General features: G+C 47.3%; 1 protein-coding gene across 2 annotated transcripts in view; it reads right to left on the bottom strand.

Moving 5' to 3' along the window:
- Positions 1-22,109, bottom strand: part of GIPC1 (GIPC PDZ domain containing family member 1) — a 35,076-nt gene extending 12,967 nt beyond the window's left edge. For both annotated transcript variants that reach the window (XM_075342980.1, XM_075342981.1), the window contains exons 1-4: positions 21,971-22,109; positions 16,307-16,628; positions 13,031-13,216; positions 11,822-12,002 (exon numbers count right to left, since the gene is read on the bottom strand). In XM_075342980.1, coding sequence (XP_075199095.1) covers positions 11,822-12,002; positions 13,031-13,216; positions 16,307-16,591 — 652 coding nt within the window. In that variant the 5' untranslated portion in view covers positions 16,592-16,628; positions 21,971-22,109. The remainder of the gene's footprint in view (positions 1-11,821; positions 12,003-13,030; positions 13,217-16,306; positions 16,629-21,970) is intronic.
- Between the last annotated feature and the right edge of the window lie 930 nt (positions 22,110-23,039).

The following is a 23,039-nucleotide window of genomic DNA, read 5'->3' as shown; positions in this document are numbered from 1 at the left end:
ACGCACCGCCAGATGAAGGGACTGCTGTTTGACTAAGGGCAGCTTCACAAGTGCCGGCAGAGTCTCGAATTGCATCCCTAGGTACGTAAGTTCCTGGGTCGGGGTCAGAGTGGACTTGGGAAGATCGACAAGCCACCCGAATTGAACAAGCGTGGCGAGAGTGAGCGAGACACTCCGCTGACAGTCTGCACTGGATGAGGCCTTGACTAGAAGGTCGTCCAGGTAGGGGATTACTGCCAACCCCTGGAGATGCAGAACCGCAACCACTGCTGCCATGACCTTGGTGAACACACGAGGGGCCGTGGCTAACCCGAAGGGGAGAGCCACGAATTGGAAATGTTCCTCTCCGATTGCAAAGCGTAGCCAACGCTGGTGTGAAACCGCAATTGGCACATGCAGATAAGCATCTCTGATGTCGATGGATGCTAGAAAATCTCCTTGGGTCATTGAGGCAATGACCGATCGCAGAGATTCCATGCGAAAGTGCCGCACCTGAACATGCTTGTTGAGAAGCTTGAGATCCAGGATGGGCCGGAAGGAACCGTCCTTCTTGGGGACTAGGAAGAGGTTTGAGTAGAAACCTCTGAACCGTTCCCGGGCGGGAACCAGAACAATTACTCCGTTGGCCTGCAAGGATGCCACGACCTGTGAGAAGGCGGCGGCTTTGGAGCAGGGGGGAGTGGACATAAAAAATCTGTTTGGCGGGCTGGAAGAAAATTCTATCCTGTAGCCGTGGGAGATGATATCCCGCACCCACTGATCGGAGACGTGTTGAAACCACACGTCGCCAAAGTGGGAGAGCCTGCCACCGACCAAGGACGTTGCTGGCGCAGCCAGATAGTCAAGAGGAGGCTGCCTTAGTGGCAGCGGCTCCTCCGTTCTTCTGAGGACGCGGCTTCGCGCGCCAGCTGGGCTTTCGATCCTTGGCTGAGTTAGTGGATGAGGCCGAGGGCTTAGAGGATGACCGGTTAGAGGAACGAAAGGAACGAAACCTCGACTGGTTCCTGCCCTGGACAGGTTTCCTGGTTTTAGTTTGTGGCAAGGAAGTACTCTTCCCGCCAGTGGCTTCCTTAATTATCTCATCCAGTTGTTCACCGAACAGCCGGGACCCAGCAAAGGGATGCCCGGCAAGATACTTCTTGGAAGAAGCGTCTGCTTTCCACTCTCGAAGCCACAAGATCCTGCGGATCGCGAGGGAATTAGCGGAAGCCACCGCCGTGCGGTGAGAAGCCTCCAGAATGGCAGACATGGCATAGGATGAAAAAGCCGAAGCCTGAGAAGTTAAGGCAACCATCTCGGGAATAGAGTCCCTGGCGAGGGAATGTATCTCCGCCAGAGAAGCAGAGACTGCCTTAAGAGCCCACACTGCTGCAAAGGACGGGGAGAACGAGGCTCCTGCCGCCTCATATATAGATTTGGCCAGAAGGTCAACCTGGCGGTCAGTGGGATCTTTAAGAGAGATGCCATCGGCCACAGATACGACTGTCCGGGCTGAGATTCTAGACACCGGAGGGTCTACCTTTGGTGAGTGAGCCCACTCCTTGACCACCTCTGGTGGAAAGGGAAAACGGTCATCATAACTACGCTTTGGGAAGCGTTTGTCAGGACAGGCCCTGGGCTTGGTAACAGTGGCCTGAAAACTGGAGTGGTTAAAAAACATACTCCTTGCTCTCTTAGGTGAGGTAAAGTGGTGTTTTTCTACCAGAGAGGCTTGTTCCTCTGACACTGGTGGATTGAGGTTCAGTACGGAGTTAATGGATGCAATCAAGTCACTAACATCCGCATCACCCTCAGATAAATCAATGGGGTACATAGAGGTAGCGTCTGAGCCCACAGTAAAGGCATCCTCCTCGCCCTGCAATTCAGCTTGTGAATCAGAGCCGTGGGACGAGGAAGGAGAAGAGTCCCTGCGTCTCCGTTTAGGAGGACTGGGTCCTAAATCATGTTCTGTTAGCTCTGCAGAGCGAGTCGGAGCAGCAGAGGCGCCCTGAGAAGGGGGCTGATGCATGGTCAGCAGAGTCCGGGACAGCTGTCCCATGGAGTCGGCAAAAGACTGGGAGATAGCTCTGGAAAAAGATGCTACCCAAGCCGGGGGTTCAGCCACCGGGGCGGGAGCAGCCGGAGAGACCCCTGAGGAGGCTCCAGGCTGAGGCACCACCATGTTAGAACAGGCATCACAATGTGGATATGTGCTCGGTTCAGGCAGAATGAGCTGACATGCAGTGCATATAGAGTAAAGCCTTGCAGCCTTGCTCCTAGTGAGAGACATGCTGCTGAGGTGGAGGCTCTGCAGTAAAGAATACACTCCTTTAGAATGACCCCCTGAGAGTGTATAATAAAGCCCACAACCAGAGGTTGTGGCTTACCAGACCAGTTTTTTTTTGTGTGCCCTCCGGATTCCACAGCTCGGACCCCCAGTGATGCAGAAGTTGAAGCAGCCAGCGCCGATCAGAGTGTGAACGCTGATAAAATGGCGCCGGAGTGAGGAGGGGGGGCGGGGTTGAGCCCAAGAGCGGGAACCGGAGGGCCAAGGAGAGATACAGGGGAGGGAAACATCTCCTCAGAGAGGAGTGTCCTCCCCTCTGCTGAACGGCCGGTGGGCGGCGCCGCACTGTTCCCCTGCCTGACTGACATGCAGGGGAACTAAAACGAAACTAGGCCGCAACTGAAGCCGGGGCCTAGATTTTTACATGCGGCCGACGAGCAGGCACCTTCAGCGCGGTTCTCAGGAAAAACCTAGAGAACCGGCCGGAAATCACAGCAAAGTTAACAAACACACTCTCCCCACAATAAATATACCCGGGACCACTGAATAACGTCTCAATACTTAGCTTATGAGACGCAGGGCCAAGTCCTTGGGGGGGGGTGAGCGCTCCGTCCGGCAGGATCCTGACAGGGCTTCGGATGGAGACCGGTCTCCTGCACAGCAGAGAGAACCGTGATGGCTCCCACTTCAAGCCAGAGCCTCAGGGGATGGTGAAGGAACGCGGCATGTAAGGCTCCAGCCTTGTAAAGTCAACCTTAACAGCACCGCCGACACAGTGGGGTGAGAAGGGACATGCCGGGAGTCCAGACTGGACCCGCTTTTCTTCCAAATCTATGAAATCAAAAATCTGAAAAATCAAAAATCAGAGGATGCATGTGTGTGTGTGACCTCCTGAACACAAAGCATTGAACTGGTTAGATTTGTCATCCAGGGGGTGTATATGCTCGGAGGGAGGAGCTACACTTTTAGTGTAGTACTTTGTGTGTACTCCGGAGGCAGAAGCTATACACCAATGGTCTGGGTCTCCCATAAGGAACGATGAAGAAATTAACATATCCCTCTGAAGCTGGACTCCTTTTCATTTGGATCTTGCTTGAGGCGTGGCAGCCCCTTGTCCGGGCTCCAGAGGGCAGCTCAGAATGATCACCACGGCTAGCTGAACTTGTTTATTTGATACTCTATTTATGTTTTATATGGGGGGGGGGGGGGAGGAGTACTTAATTTAAAAAAAAGAGGTTGTCCATTTAATAGACAAATCCATTAATATTGCCTCCCACGCTGTTTTGGGCACATGGATATTTGCAGCATTATCATGAGTTAAGGGAGGGCAGAGGAGGTGAGCTGTGACATCACCTTTCGTAAATGGTGAATCCTGCCTTACCCATCCTTATATAGAAGGTATTAATACAAACATTTCCATAGTTCCCACAAGAGGATATCTAAAGACATTATAGACTACTCCAAAGGGACTACATGAGCATCAAAGAAAAATGGAGTTTCCAAGTCAATTAAAATTGTAAATTTTATTTCATCACAAAATTAGGTCTAGCGGACAGGGTGAAAATAGAAATGTATTCTCTGATCACACATTACTCTTAAAGATTGAAGGAACAACAACTACCACATCCCGGCGCCCACAATAGCAGTAAGGAGCCAAAAATGTAGTTTTCTTCCTGGAACCTCAATCAGTGCAGAGCAAATAGTCGCACCCTGTAACAGCCGCGCCGAGCTCTTCTGATGCAGCCGTGCGTTACCCTGCGATATCTGTACACCAGCAAATAGTACAGAGCGAGCCCTAAATCATCAGATCAAGCCGTGCTGAGGGCAGACACCGGACCAGCATAAAGCAACGCGGAGATATGTGCCTAACTACAGCTTTGGGTGTGACTGGAGTAAAATAGGCTTTACTTGTAAAGCAAAATAAACAAAACACGGTGTTACTGCATCTAAAGTAAATAAAGTATTAAATACGGCTTATCAAACAAGGAGCGGTGGCTGCACATGACCCCTACTGCTTTATTAATTTGCCATGACATTACTGGAGGTACCGGAGTGCAGAGAAGGACGGGGGTGTTTCCATCTTCACATGTAAAGCGCCATGGAATAAATGGCGCAATAAGAATATTAAAAAAAAAACAAAAAACAACATGCCCCTTAATGACTGCAGGCCGTAACGGTATGTCCTAACCCACCATAGTGTAATCACCTGCGACTGCTGCGGGCAGCCAGCAGTGATCCACGCACATGTCAGCTGATTAGTGTGCCTCGCAGGCACGGGTGGATCCACAATCCACTCGCGCCTGTTAACCCTTTACGTCGCGCTGTCAAAATGTGACAGCGCAATTTAAATGCCCGCCGCGGTAAATCTTCATTGGCGGCACCGTGACGTGATCAACGTGAGACAATAGTTGCCATGGTAGCACAGGGTCATGTGATGATTCCTGTAGCTACCGTAGCATTTGTCACTTCCTGTTCCACTCAGCTGAGTGCTGCCCTTAACAAGAGATGAGCGTTTCCAGTGATCACAGTTGTGTAGTTGTGATCAACAGAAATTAATGAGCGATCAGACTGCTGTTACTTATAGTCCCCTAGGGAAACTAGTAAAATAAAAATAAAAAAAAAAAAAAAAAGTCACCCCTCTTTCGCCCCATTGAAAATCAAACCATTAAACAAATGAAAAGAAGGGAATTTTGTTTACTTACCGTAAATTCCTTTTCTTCTAGCTCCATTTGGGAGACCCAGACAATTGGGTGTATAGCTTATGCCTCCGGAGGCCGCACAAAGTACTACACTCAAAAGTGTAAGGCCCCTCCCCTTCTGGCTATACACCCCCCCGTGGGAGCACGGGTCCCTCAGTTTTAGTGCAAAAGCAAGAAGGAGGAAAGCCAATAACTGTTTCAAAAACAAATTCAATCCGATAGACAATATCGGAGAACACAACTTATCAACATGAACAACATGTGCACCCGAAAAACAAATACCCTAAGAAAAAACAGGGCGGGTGCTGGGTCTCCCAATTGGAGCTAGAAGAAAAGGAATTTACGGTAAGTAAACAAAATTCCCTTCTTCTTTTTCGCTCCTAATTGGGAGACCCAGACAATTGGGACGTCCAAAAGCAGTCCCTGGGTGGGTAAAAGAATACCTCGTGATAGGGCTGTCAAGCAGCCCTTTCTTACAGGTGGGCCACCGCCGCCTGAAGGACTTGTCTACCTAGGCTGGCATCCGCCGAAGCGTAGGTATGCACCTGATAATGCTTGGTAAAAGTGTGCAGACTCGACCAGGTAGCCGCCTGGCACACCTGCTGAGCCGTAGCCTGATGCCGTAATGCCCAGGACGCACCCACGGCTCTGGTAGAATGGGCCTTCAGTCCAGATGGAATCGGAAGCCCAGCAGAACGGTAGGTGTGAAGAATTGGTTCCTTGATCCACCGCGCAAGGGTGGATTTGGAAGCTTGCGACCCTTTATGCTGACCAGCGACCAGGATAAAGAGTGCATCCGAACGGCGCATAGGCGCCGTGCGGGAAATGTAGATCCTGAGTGCTCTCACCAGGTCCAACAGAGGCAAACCCTTTTCAAATTGGTGAACTGGATGCGGACACAAAGATGGTAAAGTGATATCCTGATTGAGATGAAAGGAAGATACCACCTTGGGAAGAAACTCTGGAATTGGACGCAGAACTACCTTATCTTGGTGAAACACCAGGAAGGGAGATTTGCAAGATAACGCCGCCAGCTCTGACACTCTCCGAAGAGACGTGACCGCCACTAGAAAAGCCACTTTCTGTGAAAGCCGAGAAAAAGAGATCTCCTTCATAGGCTCGAAAGGCGGCTTCTGGAGAGCAATTAGAACCTTGTTCAGATCCCAGGGTTCCAATGGCCGTTTGTAAGGGGGAACGATATGACAAACCCCTTGCAGGAACGTGCGTACCTTAGGAAGTCGCGCTAGGCGTTTCTGAAAAAATACGGATAGCGCGGAAACTTGACCTTTAAGGGAGCTAAGCGACAAACCATTTTCCAACCCAGACTGCAGGAAGGAAAGAAAAATAGGCAATGCAAATGGCCAGGGAGAAACTCCCTGGGCAGAGCACCAAGATAGGAATATCTTCCACGTCCTGTGGTAGATCTTGGCGGAGGATGGTTTCCTAGCCTGTCTCATGGTGGCAACAACTTCATGAGATAAACCTGAGGTCCCTAGGATCCAGGACTCAATGGCCACACAGTCAGGTTCAGGGCCGCGGAATTCAGATGGAAAAACGGCCCTTGAGACAGCAAGTCTGGACGGTCTGGTAGCGCCCACGGTTGGCCTACTGTGAGATGCCACAGATCCGGGTACCACGACCTCCTTGGCCAGTCTGGAGCGACGAGAATGGCGCGGCGGCAGTCGGACCTGATTTTGCGGAGCACTCTGGGCAACAATGCCAGAGGTGGGAACACATAAGGTAGCTGGAACTGCGACCAATCTTGAACTAAGGCGTCTGCCGCCAGAGCTCGGTGATCGTGAGACCGTGCCATGAAAACCGGGACCTTGTTGTTGTGCCGTGACGCCATCAGGTCGACGTCCGGCATCCCCCAGCGGCGACAGATCTCCTGAAACACGTCCGGGTGGAGGGACCATTCTCCTGCGTCCATGCCCTGGCGACTTAGAAAGTCTGCTTCCCAGTTTTCCACGCCTGGGATGTGAACTGCGGATATGGTGGATGCTGTGTCTTCCACCCACGTCAGAATCCGCCGGACTTCCTGGAAGGCTTGCCGACTGCGTGTTCCCCCTTGGTGGTTGATGTACGCCACCGCTGTGGAATTGTCCGACTGAATCCGGATCTGCTTGCCTGCCAGCCACTGTTGGAAGGCTCGCAGGGCAAGAAAAATTGCTCTGATTTCCAGAACATTGATCTGAAGGGTGGACTCTTTCTGAGTCCACGTACCCTGAGCCCTGTGGTGAAGAAACACTGCTCCCCACCCTGATAGGCTCGCATCTGTCGTGACCACCGCCCAGGATGGGGGTAAAAACGACCTTCCTTTTGACAATGAGGTGGGAAGAAGCCACCACCGGAGAGAGTCCTTGGCTGTCTGAGAGAGGGAGACATCCCTGTCGAGGGACGTCGACTTCCCGTCCCATTGGCGGAGAATGTCCCATTGTAGAGGGCGCAGATGAAACTGCGCGAAAGGGACTGCTTCCATTGCTGCCACCATTTTCCCTAGGAAATGCATGAGGCGCCTCAAGGAGTGCGACTGGCTCTGAAGAAGAGATTGCACCCCTGTCTGCAGCGAGCACTGCTTGTCCAGTGGAAGTTTCACTATCGCTGAGAGAGTATGAAACTCCATGCCAAGATATGTTAGTGATTGGGTCGGGGTTAGATTTGACTTTGAAAAGTTGATAATCCACCCGAACCTCTGGAGAGTCTTCAGTGCCACGTTCAAACTGTGTTGGCATGCCTCTTGAGAGGGTGCCTTTATCAGCAGATCGTCCAGATACGGGATCACAGAGTGACCCTGTGAGTGCAGGACTGCTACTACTGCTGCCATGACCTTGGTGAAGACCCGAGGGGCTGTTGCCAGCCCGAAAGGAAGCGCTACGAACTGCAGGTGTTCGCTTCCTATAACGAAGCGTAGAAAACGCTGATGCTCTGGCGCAATCGGTACGTGGAGATAAGCATCTTTGATGTCTATTGATGCTAGGAAATCTCCTTGAGACATTGAGGCGATGACGGAGCGGAGAGATTCCATCCGGAATCTCCTGGTTTTTACGTGTTTGTTGAGCAACTTTAGATCCAGGACGGGACGAAACGACCCGTCCTTCTTTGGCACCACAAACAAATTGGAGTAAAAACCGTGACCTTGTTCCTGAAGAGGAACGGAAGTCACCACTCCTTCCGCCTTTAGAGCGGCCACCGCCTGCAGCAGAGCATCGGCCCGGTCGGGCGGTGAAGAAGTTCTGAAGAAACGAGTTGGAGGACGAGAGCTGAACTCTATCCTGTACCCGTGAGACAGAATGTCCCTCACCCAACGGTCTTTGGCCTGTGACAGCCAAATGTCGCCAAAGCGGGAGAGCCTGCCACCGACCGAGGATGCGGAGAGAGGAGGCTGAGAGTCATGAGGAAGCCGTCTTGGTAACGGTTCTTCCTGCTGTCTTTTTTGGGCGTGAGTGAGTCCGCCAAGAATCTGAGCCTCTCTGATCCTTTTGAGTCCTTTTGGACGAGGAGAATTGGGACCTGCCTGAGCCTCGAAAGGACCGAAAACCAGACTGACCCCTCCTTTGTTGGGGTTTGTTTTGTCTGTGTTGAGGTAAGGATGAATCCTTACCCTTGGAGTGTTTAATGATTTCATCCAAACGCTCACCAAACAATCGGTCACGAGAAAAAGGCAAACTGGTTAAGCACTTCTTGGAAGCAGAATCTGCCTTCCATTCTCTCAACCATAGGGCTCTGCGTAAAACCACGGAGTTGGCTGACGCCACCGCCGTACGGCTCGTAGAGTCTAGGACAGCATTAATCGCGTAAGACGCGAATGCAGACATTTGAGAGGTCAATGGTGCCACCTGCGGAGCAGATGTACGTGTGACTGAGTCAACTTGCGTAAGCCCAGCTGAAATAGCTTGGAGTGCCCATACGGCTGCGAATGCTGGCGCCAACGACGCTCCAATAGCTTCATAGATGGATTTCAACCAGAGCTCCATCTGTCATCAGTGGCATCTTTAAGTGCCGCTCCATCTTCTACTGCAACTAAGGATCTAGCTGCAAGCCTGGAGATTGGAGGATCCACCTTGGGACACTGGGTCCAGCCCTTGACCACGTCAGGGGGGAAAGGATAGCGTGTATCTTTAAGCCGTTTGGAAAACCGCTTATCAGGATAAGCGTGGTGTTTCTGGATTGCGTCTCTAAAGTCAGAGTGGTCCAGGAAAGAGCTTAATTTACGCTTGGGATATCTGAAATGGAATTTCTCATGCTGTGAAGCTGACTCCTCCGCAGGAGGAGCTGGCGGAGAAATATCTAACATCTTATTGATGGACGCTATAAGATCATTCACTATGGCGTCACCATCCGGTGTATCCAGATTGAGAGCGGTCTCAGGATCAGAATCCTGGTCAGTTACATCCGCCTCATCACCCATAGATTCATCCCGCTGGGATCCTGACCAGTGAGACGAAGTTGAGGGCCCCTCATAGCGAGCCCGTTTAGGGTGTCTGGGACTGTCGTCCGAGTCAGAGACGTCACCCTGGGGTGCGTGTGACACCCCCGGAGCACGGAAGTGTTCCAGCTGAGGGGGACCAGGGAGCAATGATTCAACAGTGTCCGTGGTCTGAGTTACTGGTCTAGACTGCAATGTTTCAAGAATTTTAGACATAGTCATAGACAATCTGTCAGCAAAAGCTGCAAACTCCGTTCCTGTCACCTGGACAGCATTCACAGGTGGTACACCCTGGGTCACGTCTAGCAGAGGCCCCGGCTGTGCAAGTGTCACAGGGGCCGAGCACTGCACACAATGGGGGTCAGTGGAACCTGCCGGTAGAGCAGCCCCACATGCGGTACAGGCAGCATATAACGTCTGTGCCTTGGCACCCTTGCGTTTTGCGGACGACATGCTGTTGCCTCCTTGTAATCTAGGAGGGTATATAGCCGAGAACACCAGCGACCGTACAGTGTCAGTATTTGAAAACACAAAATACCAGGTACACAAACGGCACAAGTGGGGGAGAGCCCTTGAGGGCTGCTTACCGCCCGCTGAACAGCGGGTATGAGGCCGTAGAATCCCGTGTCTGGGTCTCCCCGTCTCCCCTCTGCAGCTCAGCGTGCAGGCAGGAATGGCTGCCGGCGTCCTGTGAAGAGGGGCGGACCGTGGGCGTGCCACAGACAAAAGTGCGGGAAACTGCGTCCCCCTGTGCCTAGTGTGAGGGCTGGAGTATGTAAAAAAGACTCCAGCCCTCAGCGCTGAAGCTCTGTACAGCGTCCCTCCCTCCTCCTGACTGGCAGGTGCGGAGGCGGGCACGAGACGAACTAGGCCGCAAAAGCCGGGGACTGTAGTAATAAGCGCGGCCGAGATATATGCATGGCCAGCGCGGAAGTCCCCGGCGCACCACAAGTCCCAGCCGTGTCACAGTGCGACTGACCCCAGCGGCCGGCGCGACCGTTCGCCCTGGTCTACCCACTCAGCCGAGCTGTAGTGAGGAAATGGCACAAGCGCAGCAGCGCTGATGTCCCCGGCGCACTAACACACCCAGCAATGCTGCGGTGTGCGCGCGTATGCACGGGGACACAGAGTACCTTGACGGAGCAGGGCCATGTCCCTGACGATACTCAGCTCCATATCCAGCGGCTTCTCCAGGGGCTGCGGATGGAGCACGGTCTCCTGTGCCTGGAGACCGGTAAAGTCCCACTTCACCCAGAGCCCTAATGGGGGTGGGGAAGAAATCAGCATGTGGGCTCCAGCCTCCGTACCCACAATGGGTACCTCAACCTTAACAAACACCGCCGACAGAAAGTGGGGTGAGAAGGGAGCATGCTGGGGGCCTTAGTATGGGCCCACTTTTCTTCCATCCGACATAGTCAGCAGCTGCTGCTGACTAAACAGTGGAGCTATGCGTGCGTGTCTGACCTCCTTCGCACAAAGCAAAAACTGAGGGACCCGTGCTCCCACGGGGGGTGTATAGGCAGAAGGGGAGGGGCCTTACACTTTTGAGTGTAGTACTTTGTGCGGCCTCCGGAGGCAGTAGCTATACACCCAATTGTCTGGGTCTCCCAATTAGGAGCGAAAAAGAAAACGGATTTTTGTGTACTCACCGTAAAATCGTTTTCTCTTAGCCATCATTGGGGGACACAGGACCATGTGCTGTGTCCCCCAATGAGGCGTCAGAGAAAAAAAAATATATACATATTTAGTATCGCCACGTTCAGAAATGCCTGATCTATCAAAATATAAAATCAGTTAATCCGATCAGTACACGGCGTAGCTGCAAAAAAATTCCAAACACCAAAATTATGTTTTTAGGTTGCCAAAAATTGTATGCAAAATGCAATAACAGGCGATCAAAACGTAGCATCTGTGCAAACATGGTACCGTTAAAAACGTCAGCTCGAGACACAAAAAATAAGCCATCACTGAGCCCCAGATCCTGAAAAATAAGAACGCTACGGGTCACGGAGAATGGAGCAAAATGTGTGAAACTTTTTTTTGGACAAACTTCTGATTTTTTTAACCCCTTAGATAAAAGTAAACCTATACATGTTGGGTGTCAACAAACTCGCACCGACCTGAGGCATCACACTGACACATCAGTTTTATCACATAGTGAACACTGTGAATAAAATATCCAAAAAACAATTCTGCAATCGCACTTTTTTTTGCAATTTTTCCGCACTTGGAATTTTTTTTCCCCATTTTCCAGTACACTATATGGTAAAACTCATGGTTTTATTTAAAAGTACAACTCGTCACGCAAAAAAACCAAGCCCTTATATGGCAAGATTGACGGAAAAATAAGTTAAGGCTCTCGAAAGAAGGAGCAAAAAACAGAAAATCGGCTGGGGGTGAAAGGGTTAAATATAGCCGTTTTTCATTTACCAAAAGCTTTTCTGGGTTCACACAGCTTCACTGTGAAGACTCTTCCTCGGGGCAGCTCCTTCAGAGTTCGGGCCACTTCAAAGTGCCGGCTGCCAATTAGATTCTTCCCGTTGATGGCTTCGATCATGTCCCCGACACTGATGAGTTGCATCTTGTGGATTATGCTGCCTTCCTTAATCCGCTGGAGACGCAGGAGAGGGCAGAGGTTAGAAAGTCCAAGATTAAACCGCCCCATACACTTAAAGGGGTATTCCCATCCCAAAGACCGTATTACATAATGTAGTCTTATATCTCATGTGCAGGGCATTACAGTAACTTAGGTACCCATGGTTACTACCACTCATAGTAAGTTAGTTGCTTGTGGTTGTAACCATGGATACCTAACCTACTGTAATGCCCTGCACATGAGGTAAGTGACATGTATAGTTCTCTTGATTAGCTATGTCCCTTACCTCATGTGCAGGGCATTGCAGTAGCTTATGTATCCATAGCTATGACTATTCAGAGTGACAGTTAGTTGCTTGTGGTCATAACCATGGATACCTAACCTACTGCAATGCCCTGCACATGAGGTAAGTGGCATGTATAGTTCTCCTGATTAGCTATGTTAATTACCTCATGTGCAGCGCTTTACAGTACGTTAAGTGACATAGCTAATCATGTCACTTAACCTACTGCAAAGCGCTACACATGAGGTAATTGACATAGCTAATCAGGAGTACACATGTCAATTACCTCATGTGCAGGGCTTTGCAGTATCGTAGGTATCAATCGTTACAACCAGAAGCAACTGTCACTACGAGTGGTTGTAACCATGGATACCTTTGCTATTGCATTGCCCTGCACATGAAGTAAGTGACATAGCTAATCAGGAGAACTATACTACATTTCTAATTGGAAGTATTTGCTAATATTATTATTATTTTTATTACACCTACTACATATTGGAATAGGATCTTGGATATGGAATACCCCTTTTAGGCAACTTCTGGTAACTAAATGATGGTTTTGATGATTAATCGTCCGGCTGCCATCTCTCCCCAGCGCTCCTCTGTTTTCTCTTACAGAGCAAAAGGATTGGAGATCCAAACTTGAACATGCCGGATCCGTATAATCCGTACTAATCATTTATCAGGGAAAGCCCCCATTTTTACGTGTATAGGGGGCTATATGTCATACAATAGAACAAACTGGATCTTCTTACACTACCTTGATGAAGGCGTATCCGGAGCCATTATCAGTGATGGTCAGGCCCAGCGAGTCCTCAGATTTATACACCTCAAGCTCCTTTTTCTGGCCTCGTACGTGAGCAAAGATGAAGTCCTCCAGGCCTATCTGACCCCCCAGAAGCTTGTCCATGTCCAGACGGTGGGTGTTCAGCGTGCAGAACATCACCTAGAAATAGCGACAAACATGGCATCAGCATAAGGGGGGGGGACACAGGCTGCACCCCTCTTCACCGGCATGTCCCCCCTCTACACACAATGTATGGGTGACTGTGACGAGCACAATAATACGGAGCATAATTACGTGCTGCACTGATACTGGAGGGAAGCGGAGCCGCTGCTTACACCATAAACACCAGTTATTGCACAAACAGCGGCGGCAATCATAAAACAGGAGGAGGAGGACAAAGCCTGAGTGATCAGCCACGTCCCGGCATATTAACCCCTTAATGACAACTTCATTATTTTTATTTTCTCCTCCTCTTCTTCCAATAGTCAAAACTTATTTTACTTATGCGTCCACAAAACCCTATGAGGCAGAGCGAGCTGCAGTGATTAAAGACCCCATTTATTTTACAATAAAATAAACTGAAAAATGGGGGGGGGGGGGGGGGATCCCAAATTTGGTGGAAAAAAAAAAAAAACAAAAAAAAAAAAACACTACAGTTCCACCATTGTTTTTTTGGGGTTTCTATTTTTACGCCCTTTACTGTGCACTAAACTTGACCTGCAATATCAGGTGGATTATAGCGATACTAAACCGGTATAGTCATTTGTAGAATATTTCTAATATATATATATTATATATACAATTACACATATACATACATACATACATACATACATACATATATATATATATATATAATATAATACAATATATATATATATATACACACATATATATATATCTGTCATATATATATGTATATATATATATATCTGTCATATATATATGTATATATATATATATCTGTCATATATATATGTATATATATATATATCTGTCATATATATATGTATATATATATCTGTCATATATATATGTATATATATATCTGTCATATATATATGTATATATATGACAGATATATATATACATATATATATATGACAGATATATATATACATATATATATGACAGATATATATATACATACATATATATATGACAGATATATATATACATACATATATATATGACAGATATATATATACATATATATATGACAGATATATATATGTGTGTATATATATATATTGTATTATATTAATATATATATATATATATATATATATATATATATATATTATATATATATATATATATATATATATATATACACACACATACATATATATATATATATATATATATATATATATATATATATGTATGTGTATATATAATATATATATATATATATATATATATATATATATATATATATATATATATATATATATATATATATATATATATATATATATGTATGTGTGTATATATATATATATATATATATATGTAATATATTATATAATATAATTACTATTATTTTTATTTATTTTTTTCCCCTTATATATTTTTTTTATTTTGTAAATTTGGTTTCTGTTGATCTATTCTGAGACTTGCGCCTTTCTTTTTTTTTTTTTTTTTTTTTTTTACTGTTGATGGAGCTTAATTTTTGAGAACTGGAGGTTTGATCTTTATTGGTACAATCTTGAGGAACATAAAATATTTGTGATTGCTTTGTAATTATTTTTTATGGGGGGGGGGGGGTTGTAGGAGGTTCAGTGACCAAAAAAATTGCAATTCAGTTTTTTCTATTTTTTTTTTTCTTTCATCATGTAACAATGGTTTAAGTCATTTCATGTTTTAATAGATCAGACTTTAATAAACGAAAAGCTAATAAAAAATTGAATTCAATTACTTTTTGAAGTGAAAAAAAAAAGAGGGTTGATTAAATATTATATATTATTTTTTTTATTACGCATTTTCTTTTTCTAATTTCCAATCCATTTTAGTCCCCAAAAGCAAGCTTTAACCTGCTCTTATTTTATCGATTGTAGTAAAAGATGTGCTGAAAAACAGTGAAAATGGTGACAAAAAAGACAATGAGTGATGGGTGCTCGTAACTAGTGATGATCGGGCACTACCATGCTCGGGTGCTCAGTACTCGTAACTAGTGATGAGCGGACACTACCATGCTCGGGTGCTCAGTACTCGTAACTAGTGATGAGCGGACACTACCATGCTCGGGTGCTCAGTACTCGTAACTAGTGATGAGCGGGCACTACCATGCTCGGGTGCTCAGTACTCATAACTAGTGATGAGCGGGCACTACCATGCTCGGGTGCTCTGTACTCATAACTAGTGATTAGCGGGCACTACCATGCTCGGGTGCTCAGTACTCGTAACTAGTGATGAGCGGGCACTACCATGCTCGGGTGCTCTGTACTCGTAACTAGTGATTAGCGGGCACTACCATGCTCGGGTGCTCAGTACTCGTAACTAGTGATGAGCGGGCACTACCATGCTCGGGTGCTCAGTACTCGTAACGAGTGGGCACTACCATGCTCGGGTGCTCAGTACTCGTAACTAGTGATGATCGGGCACTACCATGCTTGGGGGCTCTGTACTAGTAACTAGTGATGATCGGGCACTACCATGCTCGGGGGCTCAGTACTCGTAAATAAGTAGTCGGACGCTCGGACAGGCATGATTCGTGTACAGAGTATAATGGAAGTCAATAGGAAAATTTTGCCTTTTTTACAGGAAATTTTTGGGAAAACTGGGTTAGATGTTGTATTTAAAAATAAATCAGATTTATAAAGGAGCCTGCAACACACAATATGCTTTTTTTTTTTCGAGGGGGGGTGGATATCTGTTTTTTAGTCTCTCTATAGGACTTGAAACAGAGATCATTTGATCACTTGTACTAAAAATCCCACCTAGTGCTGGGCTTTGGAGAAACAAGCAAAATGGCAAAAACATGACCGGGCTGATGAGCACTGAAACAGATACCTCTCAGCTCAGATCACTGTTAGAGGCAGATGCTGGCTGTATACCGCAGCTGGCACCTGAACCGTATGGCGTAGCCTCAGCTCCTAAGCCCGCTCTGTCCACTTGTACCTGCTCTATTGGTACGTCATGGATTGAGAAGAGGGTAATAACTCCGGTGTCTCTTGTACAATGAGTGACGTTTGCAGGATACTGATCCGATCACACAGCTGTAGACCTCACCGGACATGTACTCACATCACTTGTAGTTATATTGAAGGCCTCTGCTATCTTGGCGTACAACTCCTTCACATTGCTGAACCCCTCGATCCTCCCGGTGGGGCTGCCGTGAGCCAGCTGGGCGTGGAAAACCAGGCGAGGTCGCAGTGCAGGAGCAGGGGGAGGAAGGCCGGGTATCTGCGGTGAGATGGAGCTGCCGGAGACACTGCCAGCATGGGATATTCCCAACGCCGTGCGCTCGCCCACATCGTCTTCCTCCATCAGCGGAGAAGCCTTCTTTCTTCGACCAAGACCCAGCGGCATTGAGACTTGTCTGCGGTGCACGATCCGTAGTAATAAACTACAGGGAGGAGAATGGAAGACGCTGTCAATATACGGATGAGGATGAGGAGGTTGCTCAGTCCAACCATATAGGCGAGTACTTGACCATAAACTTTGAACACTAAAACCTAGGTCAGTCCATGGAAGTACCTAAGTGTCACCACACAGTGCCAATCACAGACTGGCCCAATATAGTACCATACATCTTAGAAAGCCATCCAAATTCCCCAAGACCCCTCCATACCTGATCGGCCAAGCTTCTACGTGTTGTCAGTAGGGAGAGGGGAGTAATTGGCTACCAGACGTGCAGGACATTTTTAGAAATCTTATGTCCCATCTGCAGACAATATGTTAATTTATGCTGCGGATTGAACATCAAACATCACCAATCACAATGCCAAGGGTGATAAGCCCAAGCTTAAAGGGATTGTCCAGTACTTTAATATAGATGGCCTATACTTAGGGTAGGGCAGCCAAAAAGATGGGTGGGGGTGGGACACCCTTCATCGTCGCCGACCAGCTGTCCCCAGTGATGGCCGAATGTGATCAGTTGCGGAGGTGCACAGCGCTATCAAACGTATAGTGGCCACGGCCGGGTACTGCACGTCACCCTTGGCGTTGTGGCTAAATCCCAGTGGGTAGAAGGACCTGTGGGCGTGACCGGCTTCCTTAGTGGGCGTGACGGCTTGTTTGGTGGTCGTGGCAATGTTTCCTTCTGTCCAGTATACTCATGCACCCCACCCCCCAATTTGGGGGTCTTATCCCCAGACCCCCTGCTTCTATTATAATCAACTCTATGCTGACGTGGACTTAGAAGACTATGTATCTTCTTGGTATGAGCAATGTCGGTGGAGGCCTTGCCCCTTTCTGGTCACATGGGTGTGACGTCAGCAGTGGTCCCTCTGGCCACTGGGATTTAGATGCGACCTATGTAGCTGATGGAGCAACTAAGCGCATCTGGCCGGAACTAGGAACATCTGATCGGCGAGGGTCCCGGGTGGTTCATCTCCTCCATTTAAAAATGCCCGTTTTTCGAGCAGAGGACACTTTTATTCACTTCCTGACCAAATTCAGCAATTTTTGGGCGTTTATCCAGTGTTTTTACCATGATTTACACAGGGGAAAACACAAGAAAGAATTGATGTGTTGGTTTCTCTTTTCTCTATTAATTAATGAAAGGGAAAAAACCCCGACATGAGCCCTAGAGACCGCCAAGAGGCGAGCACGCAGATACCACACAATATTCAATGGGAATCAGCGGCAAAAATCTCCATGTGCAGATTTCATCTTAGGATCACAGAGGGTTAATTTCATTTTCTACCTGGAAAAAAAAAGTTTCCTAACTTGATTTGTGTATTGGGCATTTTCCAGCTTCCATTGATTCAGTTGTAATATTTGGAGCATTGGTTTAAGTAAAATCTCAAGAATTTAGACATTGCTTTTTTTTTTTTAACATGAGGAAAAAGACACAGGAAACAGAAATATTGAACATTTAGGCAGATCACACAGCGCGTTTTGGGCGTATCATTGGTCTACAGCAATGTTTAAATAAAGTTAGTTTCATTCACCAAAAAAACAGCATTTTTTAATTCATTGCTATCAATTATGAAAAAAAGCAGCAAAAAAGCTGACAGAATTCACAGCCCATTTTCCATTTCAGTCAGGAAAAAAAAAAAAAAGCACATGTGAGATTTCTGGAATATCATAGGTTTTGTTAGGACTGAAAAAAGCAGCTTTTTATTAGCATGTACTTGTATAAAGCCAATGCAAACAAAAAAACCCGGCAAGAACACCCTGTGTGAACACAGCCTAAGGCCCTGTACCCACGGGAGCTTGCTTCTGCGGATTTTGCCGCGGAAAACCTGCGGCTTTATCTGGATTTTCCAGATAAATCCTCAGGTTTCAGCAAGTACAGACACTCCCCATGTTATCCTATGGGACATGGGGGGTGCTGTGTCAATGTTGCGGAATGTGCGGTTGCGGAATATGCTGCGGATGTCCCGTAACCGCATGTCGATTATTCCTGCGGATTTACCTGCGGAAATCTGCCTTGGTCCCATATACTTACCTGCCTTGATAGCAGACACCCAAGTCATTTTCCCTCGGTGCACAGGAGCGCGGTGGAGCCAGGAGCAGGAAGGAGCAGGTGGGCGGGGCCTGCACGAGCTCTGGTCATGTGACAGCTAGAGCTAGTTCAGGCCCGCCCACCTTCTCCTGCACAGTGCAGACGCTGATAGACTCCGGAAAGTGAAGTGCTGCGTGATGGAGGTAAGTATGAACTCCCCCATCACTCCAGCACTTGTTCTGCATTGAGGATTCAGTGCCGAAGCCATGGTACTGTATCCTCAATGCAGAATGCCCGCAGCATATCCGGAGGACATTCCGCAATAAAACCGCAGCATGGAAACAGACAAAGTTGTGCTGCGGATTTCTGGGAGCTCCTGCGGATATAACCGCAGGACACTTTCCCCGTGGGCACATAGCCTTATGCCTGCTTTACACGAGACTATCTATCATGCGATGCATCGTCGGGGTCACTGTTTTTGTGACGCACATACGGCATCGCTTGCGACGTCGGCCTGTGTGACACCTCCTAGTGACGCAGTATCGCTCACAAATTGTTAGTCGTGTACTGGTCGCTAGGTTTCATAAAATCGTTTATGAAACATGGCACCGCTTGTTCATCATTCCCATGGCAGCACGCGTCGCTCCGTGTGACACCATAGGAACAATGAACATCGCTTACCTGCGTCCCGCGGCTCCCGCCGGCTATGTGGAAAGGAGGTGGGCGGGATGTTTACATCCTGCTCATCTCCGCCCCTCCGCTTCTATTGACCGGCGGCTGTGTGACGTCGCTGTGACGCCGAACATCCCTCCCACTTAAGGAAGTGGATGTTCGACGCCCTCAGCGACGTTGCACGGGAGGTAAGTACGTGTGACGGGGGTTAACGACTTTGTGCGCCACGGGCAATAAATTGCCCGTGATGCACAAACGACGGGGGTGGGTACGATCGCTCGTGCGATCACGCGATAGATCGTAACGTGTAAAGCCCGCATTAGGCTATGTGAGCACTAGAAAGTGCCATTTTCGTAAGAAAAAAACGGACCCTCTGAAAGAATCCCACACTCGCAGTAAAAACCGCAGTTAAAACGCACCCACGTTTTTGCCACGGATTTTGCGCAAGTTGGTCCCCGCGGATTTTACCATTAAAATGCATTCAATGCAATAAAGCACATTGAGGGAAAAGAAAAAAAAGTAATTTCCTTTTAGATAGATGGATAGATAAATAGATTAGATTAGATAGATAGATAGATTAATTAGATAGATAGATAGATAGATAGAGGGATAGATAGATAGATAGATAGATAGATAGAGGCATAGATAGATAGATGACAGATCACTGCAGTTCTCCCAAGCGGTAATGTGTTGTTCACATTACCGGCCGTGAGAAATAACCTGTAATTACCTCTGCCGTCTTGTTGCGAGGCTGCATTCAGCGCTGTGTGTCAGACGCGGCTGGATCAGTCTGCAAGCATCGTGGGACCTACGTGGATTACGCCGGAGCTGTGTGTTTGGGGGGTGTAATAAAGGGGTGAAAGAGGGGCTTTTTTGTGTTTTATTTAAAATAAAGGATTTTTCAGTGTGTGTGTTTTTTCACTTTACTTACGGGTTAATCATGAGAGCTGTCTCAGACGCTGCCATGATTAAGCCGGGACTTAAATGGCAGCGATCTGCTGCCATTTAACTCCTTATTACCTGGATTGTCACCGCATCACGGCATCTGGAAGAGCCGGGGACACTCTGGGACTACCGCATAATGGATGCGACAGTCCTGGGGCAGCTGCGGACTGATATTCTCGGCTGCAGGGGGGGGCTTGCGGCATTAACCCTGGCCCTCGCCCTCCCCAGCCTGAGAATACCGGGCCGTCGCTGGGTGTTTACCTCGGCTGGACGGTAAAAATATAGCGCTTTTTTATTTTTATATGTCCGTTTGATTTCTGTGTATTCTATGTGTAGTGTGTGTGTGTGTGTGTGTGTGTGTGTGTGTGTGTGTGTGTGTGTGTGTGTGTGTGTGTGTGTGTGTGTGTGTGTTTTTACTCTCTGCTCCGCTTCCTCTTCCTGTCATAATGACATCACTTTCCTGTAAACCGCAGACAGTGATGAACATTACCGCAGGGAAATCGCGGCTATACCGAGGGTATACCACACATCATTTGCTACCTGCGGTATTTCGCGATTACATTACAGTGAAATGAGTTAAATACAGCAGGTACCTGCGGAAAAGTGACATGCACATTTTCTCAAGAAATTTTCTCATGAAATTCTGCAGAAAGAATGCTCTTGAGAAAAAAAAAACGCAGTGTGCGCACAAGGCCTTAAAGCGCACTGTGCTGTTTTTTTTTCCGTAGAACAGGTACAACATTGCATTGACCAATTAAAAGTGTCATATATATATATATATATATATATATATACACATACACACACGTGTATGAGCGTGTGTGTGTAATAAATACACATCATACATATACACACACGTATACATACAGTATACACACACACACGTGTATATATGTTTGTGAGTGTAGACAGATATATACACATACATACATCTCTCTATATACACACACACACACACACACACCTATATATGTGTGTGTGTATATATATATATATATTAAACACACACACATGTATCTATATACACAGAAGCATACATGTATATACACACCAACACACGTATTTACATACATACACATACATTATATATATGCTTGTGTGTGTAGATAGATATTTACACATACATCTACACATACATATATCTCTCCATACACAAGTGTGTGTGTGAGTATATATAATTATACACACACATGTATCTACATACACACATTAGATATATATAGTGTATGTAGATAGATATACACACGTGTGCATATATATATATATATATATATATATATATATATATATATATATATATATATATATATATATATATATATGTATGTATGTAGATATAGCCATATACACACACACGCATACACGTACACACATGTATCTACATACACACTGTAATTCTGCAACTATCTCAGAGGCAGTTTTAGTTTTGCAGAGATCTGACTTGTGGGCTTGTTGGTTAAAGGGTTTGACCATAAGACACATATATATATACACTTACATTATAGCGCCATGGAATAAATGGCACTATAATAGCAAATATATACACACACTACAGATTTAGAGGCAAATACAATGATTACAATGTGAATAAGCGCCACAGCCCGCAGCACTGTGACACCACTGTGTCTATAGCCCCGCACTGCTGTATGAGACTGTGCGGGTCACAGCGCCCTATATACCTCTGTTCTCCCCCGTCCTCCTATCACGGGCAGATATCCCGGCGCTTCCGCCTTTCTCCCCGTCTCTTTCTCTCCCTCTTTCGCTTCCCGGTGCCGCTTCCGGTTTCGGTGACTCTCCCCACATTAGTCAGAGTGGGCGTGGTTACATGGGAAAACCGTGTTATACTTTGACCAATCACAGATGCTGACTAGACCGGAGTGGGTGTGGCCGCCTGTGTGACACGAACGGCTGTCAATAAAGCTTGTTTAGGAGACATTGGCCAGATTATGGTAGTTTTAGCTGGTTACCATGGTGATTATGAAAGCGATAAGAGGCTGGGTGGCTGCTGCCGCCATTTTAGTGTTTGGCTAATGACATATACAAGCAGAAATGGCATCTGAGAGTCAAATCACTGCACTCACAGCAATAAATATCCCTCAGTCATGTGATTAAGATAATAAATTGTATGGCGACCACTATGTCCATACACTGACCTGACAGGACGCCACAATGGTGTGATGGCTCTAACACATAATATACAGCTGACCCCAGTGACGTATAATAGGGTCAGTCAGGTTGTGTCAAGGCGTCCATGGCTTTTACATGGATGAATTGCACCTTAACCCCTTCACCCCCAGGCAATTTTCCATTTTTCTTTTTCATTTTTTCTTCCCTTTCTTCCAAGAGCCATAACAACCGTACTTTTTTACTTTTGTGGCGCCCTGGACAAGCCAGGTCGTCCCAGGTACTGCAACAACACACCCCACACCCCAGTTAGGCACACCAGTCACACACAAATCCTTGTTGCCTCCCTCCAGGGGCTGATGTCCACACCAGGTGGGGTGGGGCCAGGCGGTTGGCCCCACCCACTGAGGAGTTCACAGTCCTGGAGGCGGGAAAGGAAGTCAGAACGGAGTGGTTAGGGAGAGTGAAGGAGTAAGTGGCGAGTGAGGAGCAGTCTGACCGTGTCCGGGTACGTGGCCCGGGCACATACAGCAAGGTTGGCAGACGGTGGTGGCCGTCTGCAGGAGAGGCCGATCGACGCGGAACCATAGGACCAGGGACGGGCGGTGGCCTGCCGGTACCGAA

Source organism: Anomaloglossus baeobatrachus, chromosome 4 (assembly GCF_048569485.1).
Source record: "Anomaloglossus baeobatrachus isolate aAnoBae1 chromosome 4, aAnoBae1.hap1, whole genome shotgun sequence".
NCBI classification, from domain to species: domain Eukaryota; kingdom Metazoa; phylum Chordata; class Amphibia; order Anura; family Aromobatidae; genus Anomaloglossus; species Anomaloglossus baeobatrachus.
The sequence above is the reverse complement of the archived record's forward strand: the minus strand, read 5'-3'. Positions and strand labels throughout refer to the sequence as shown.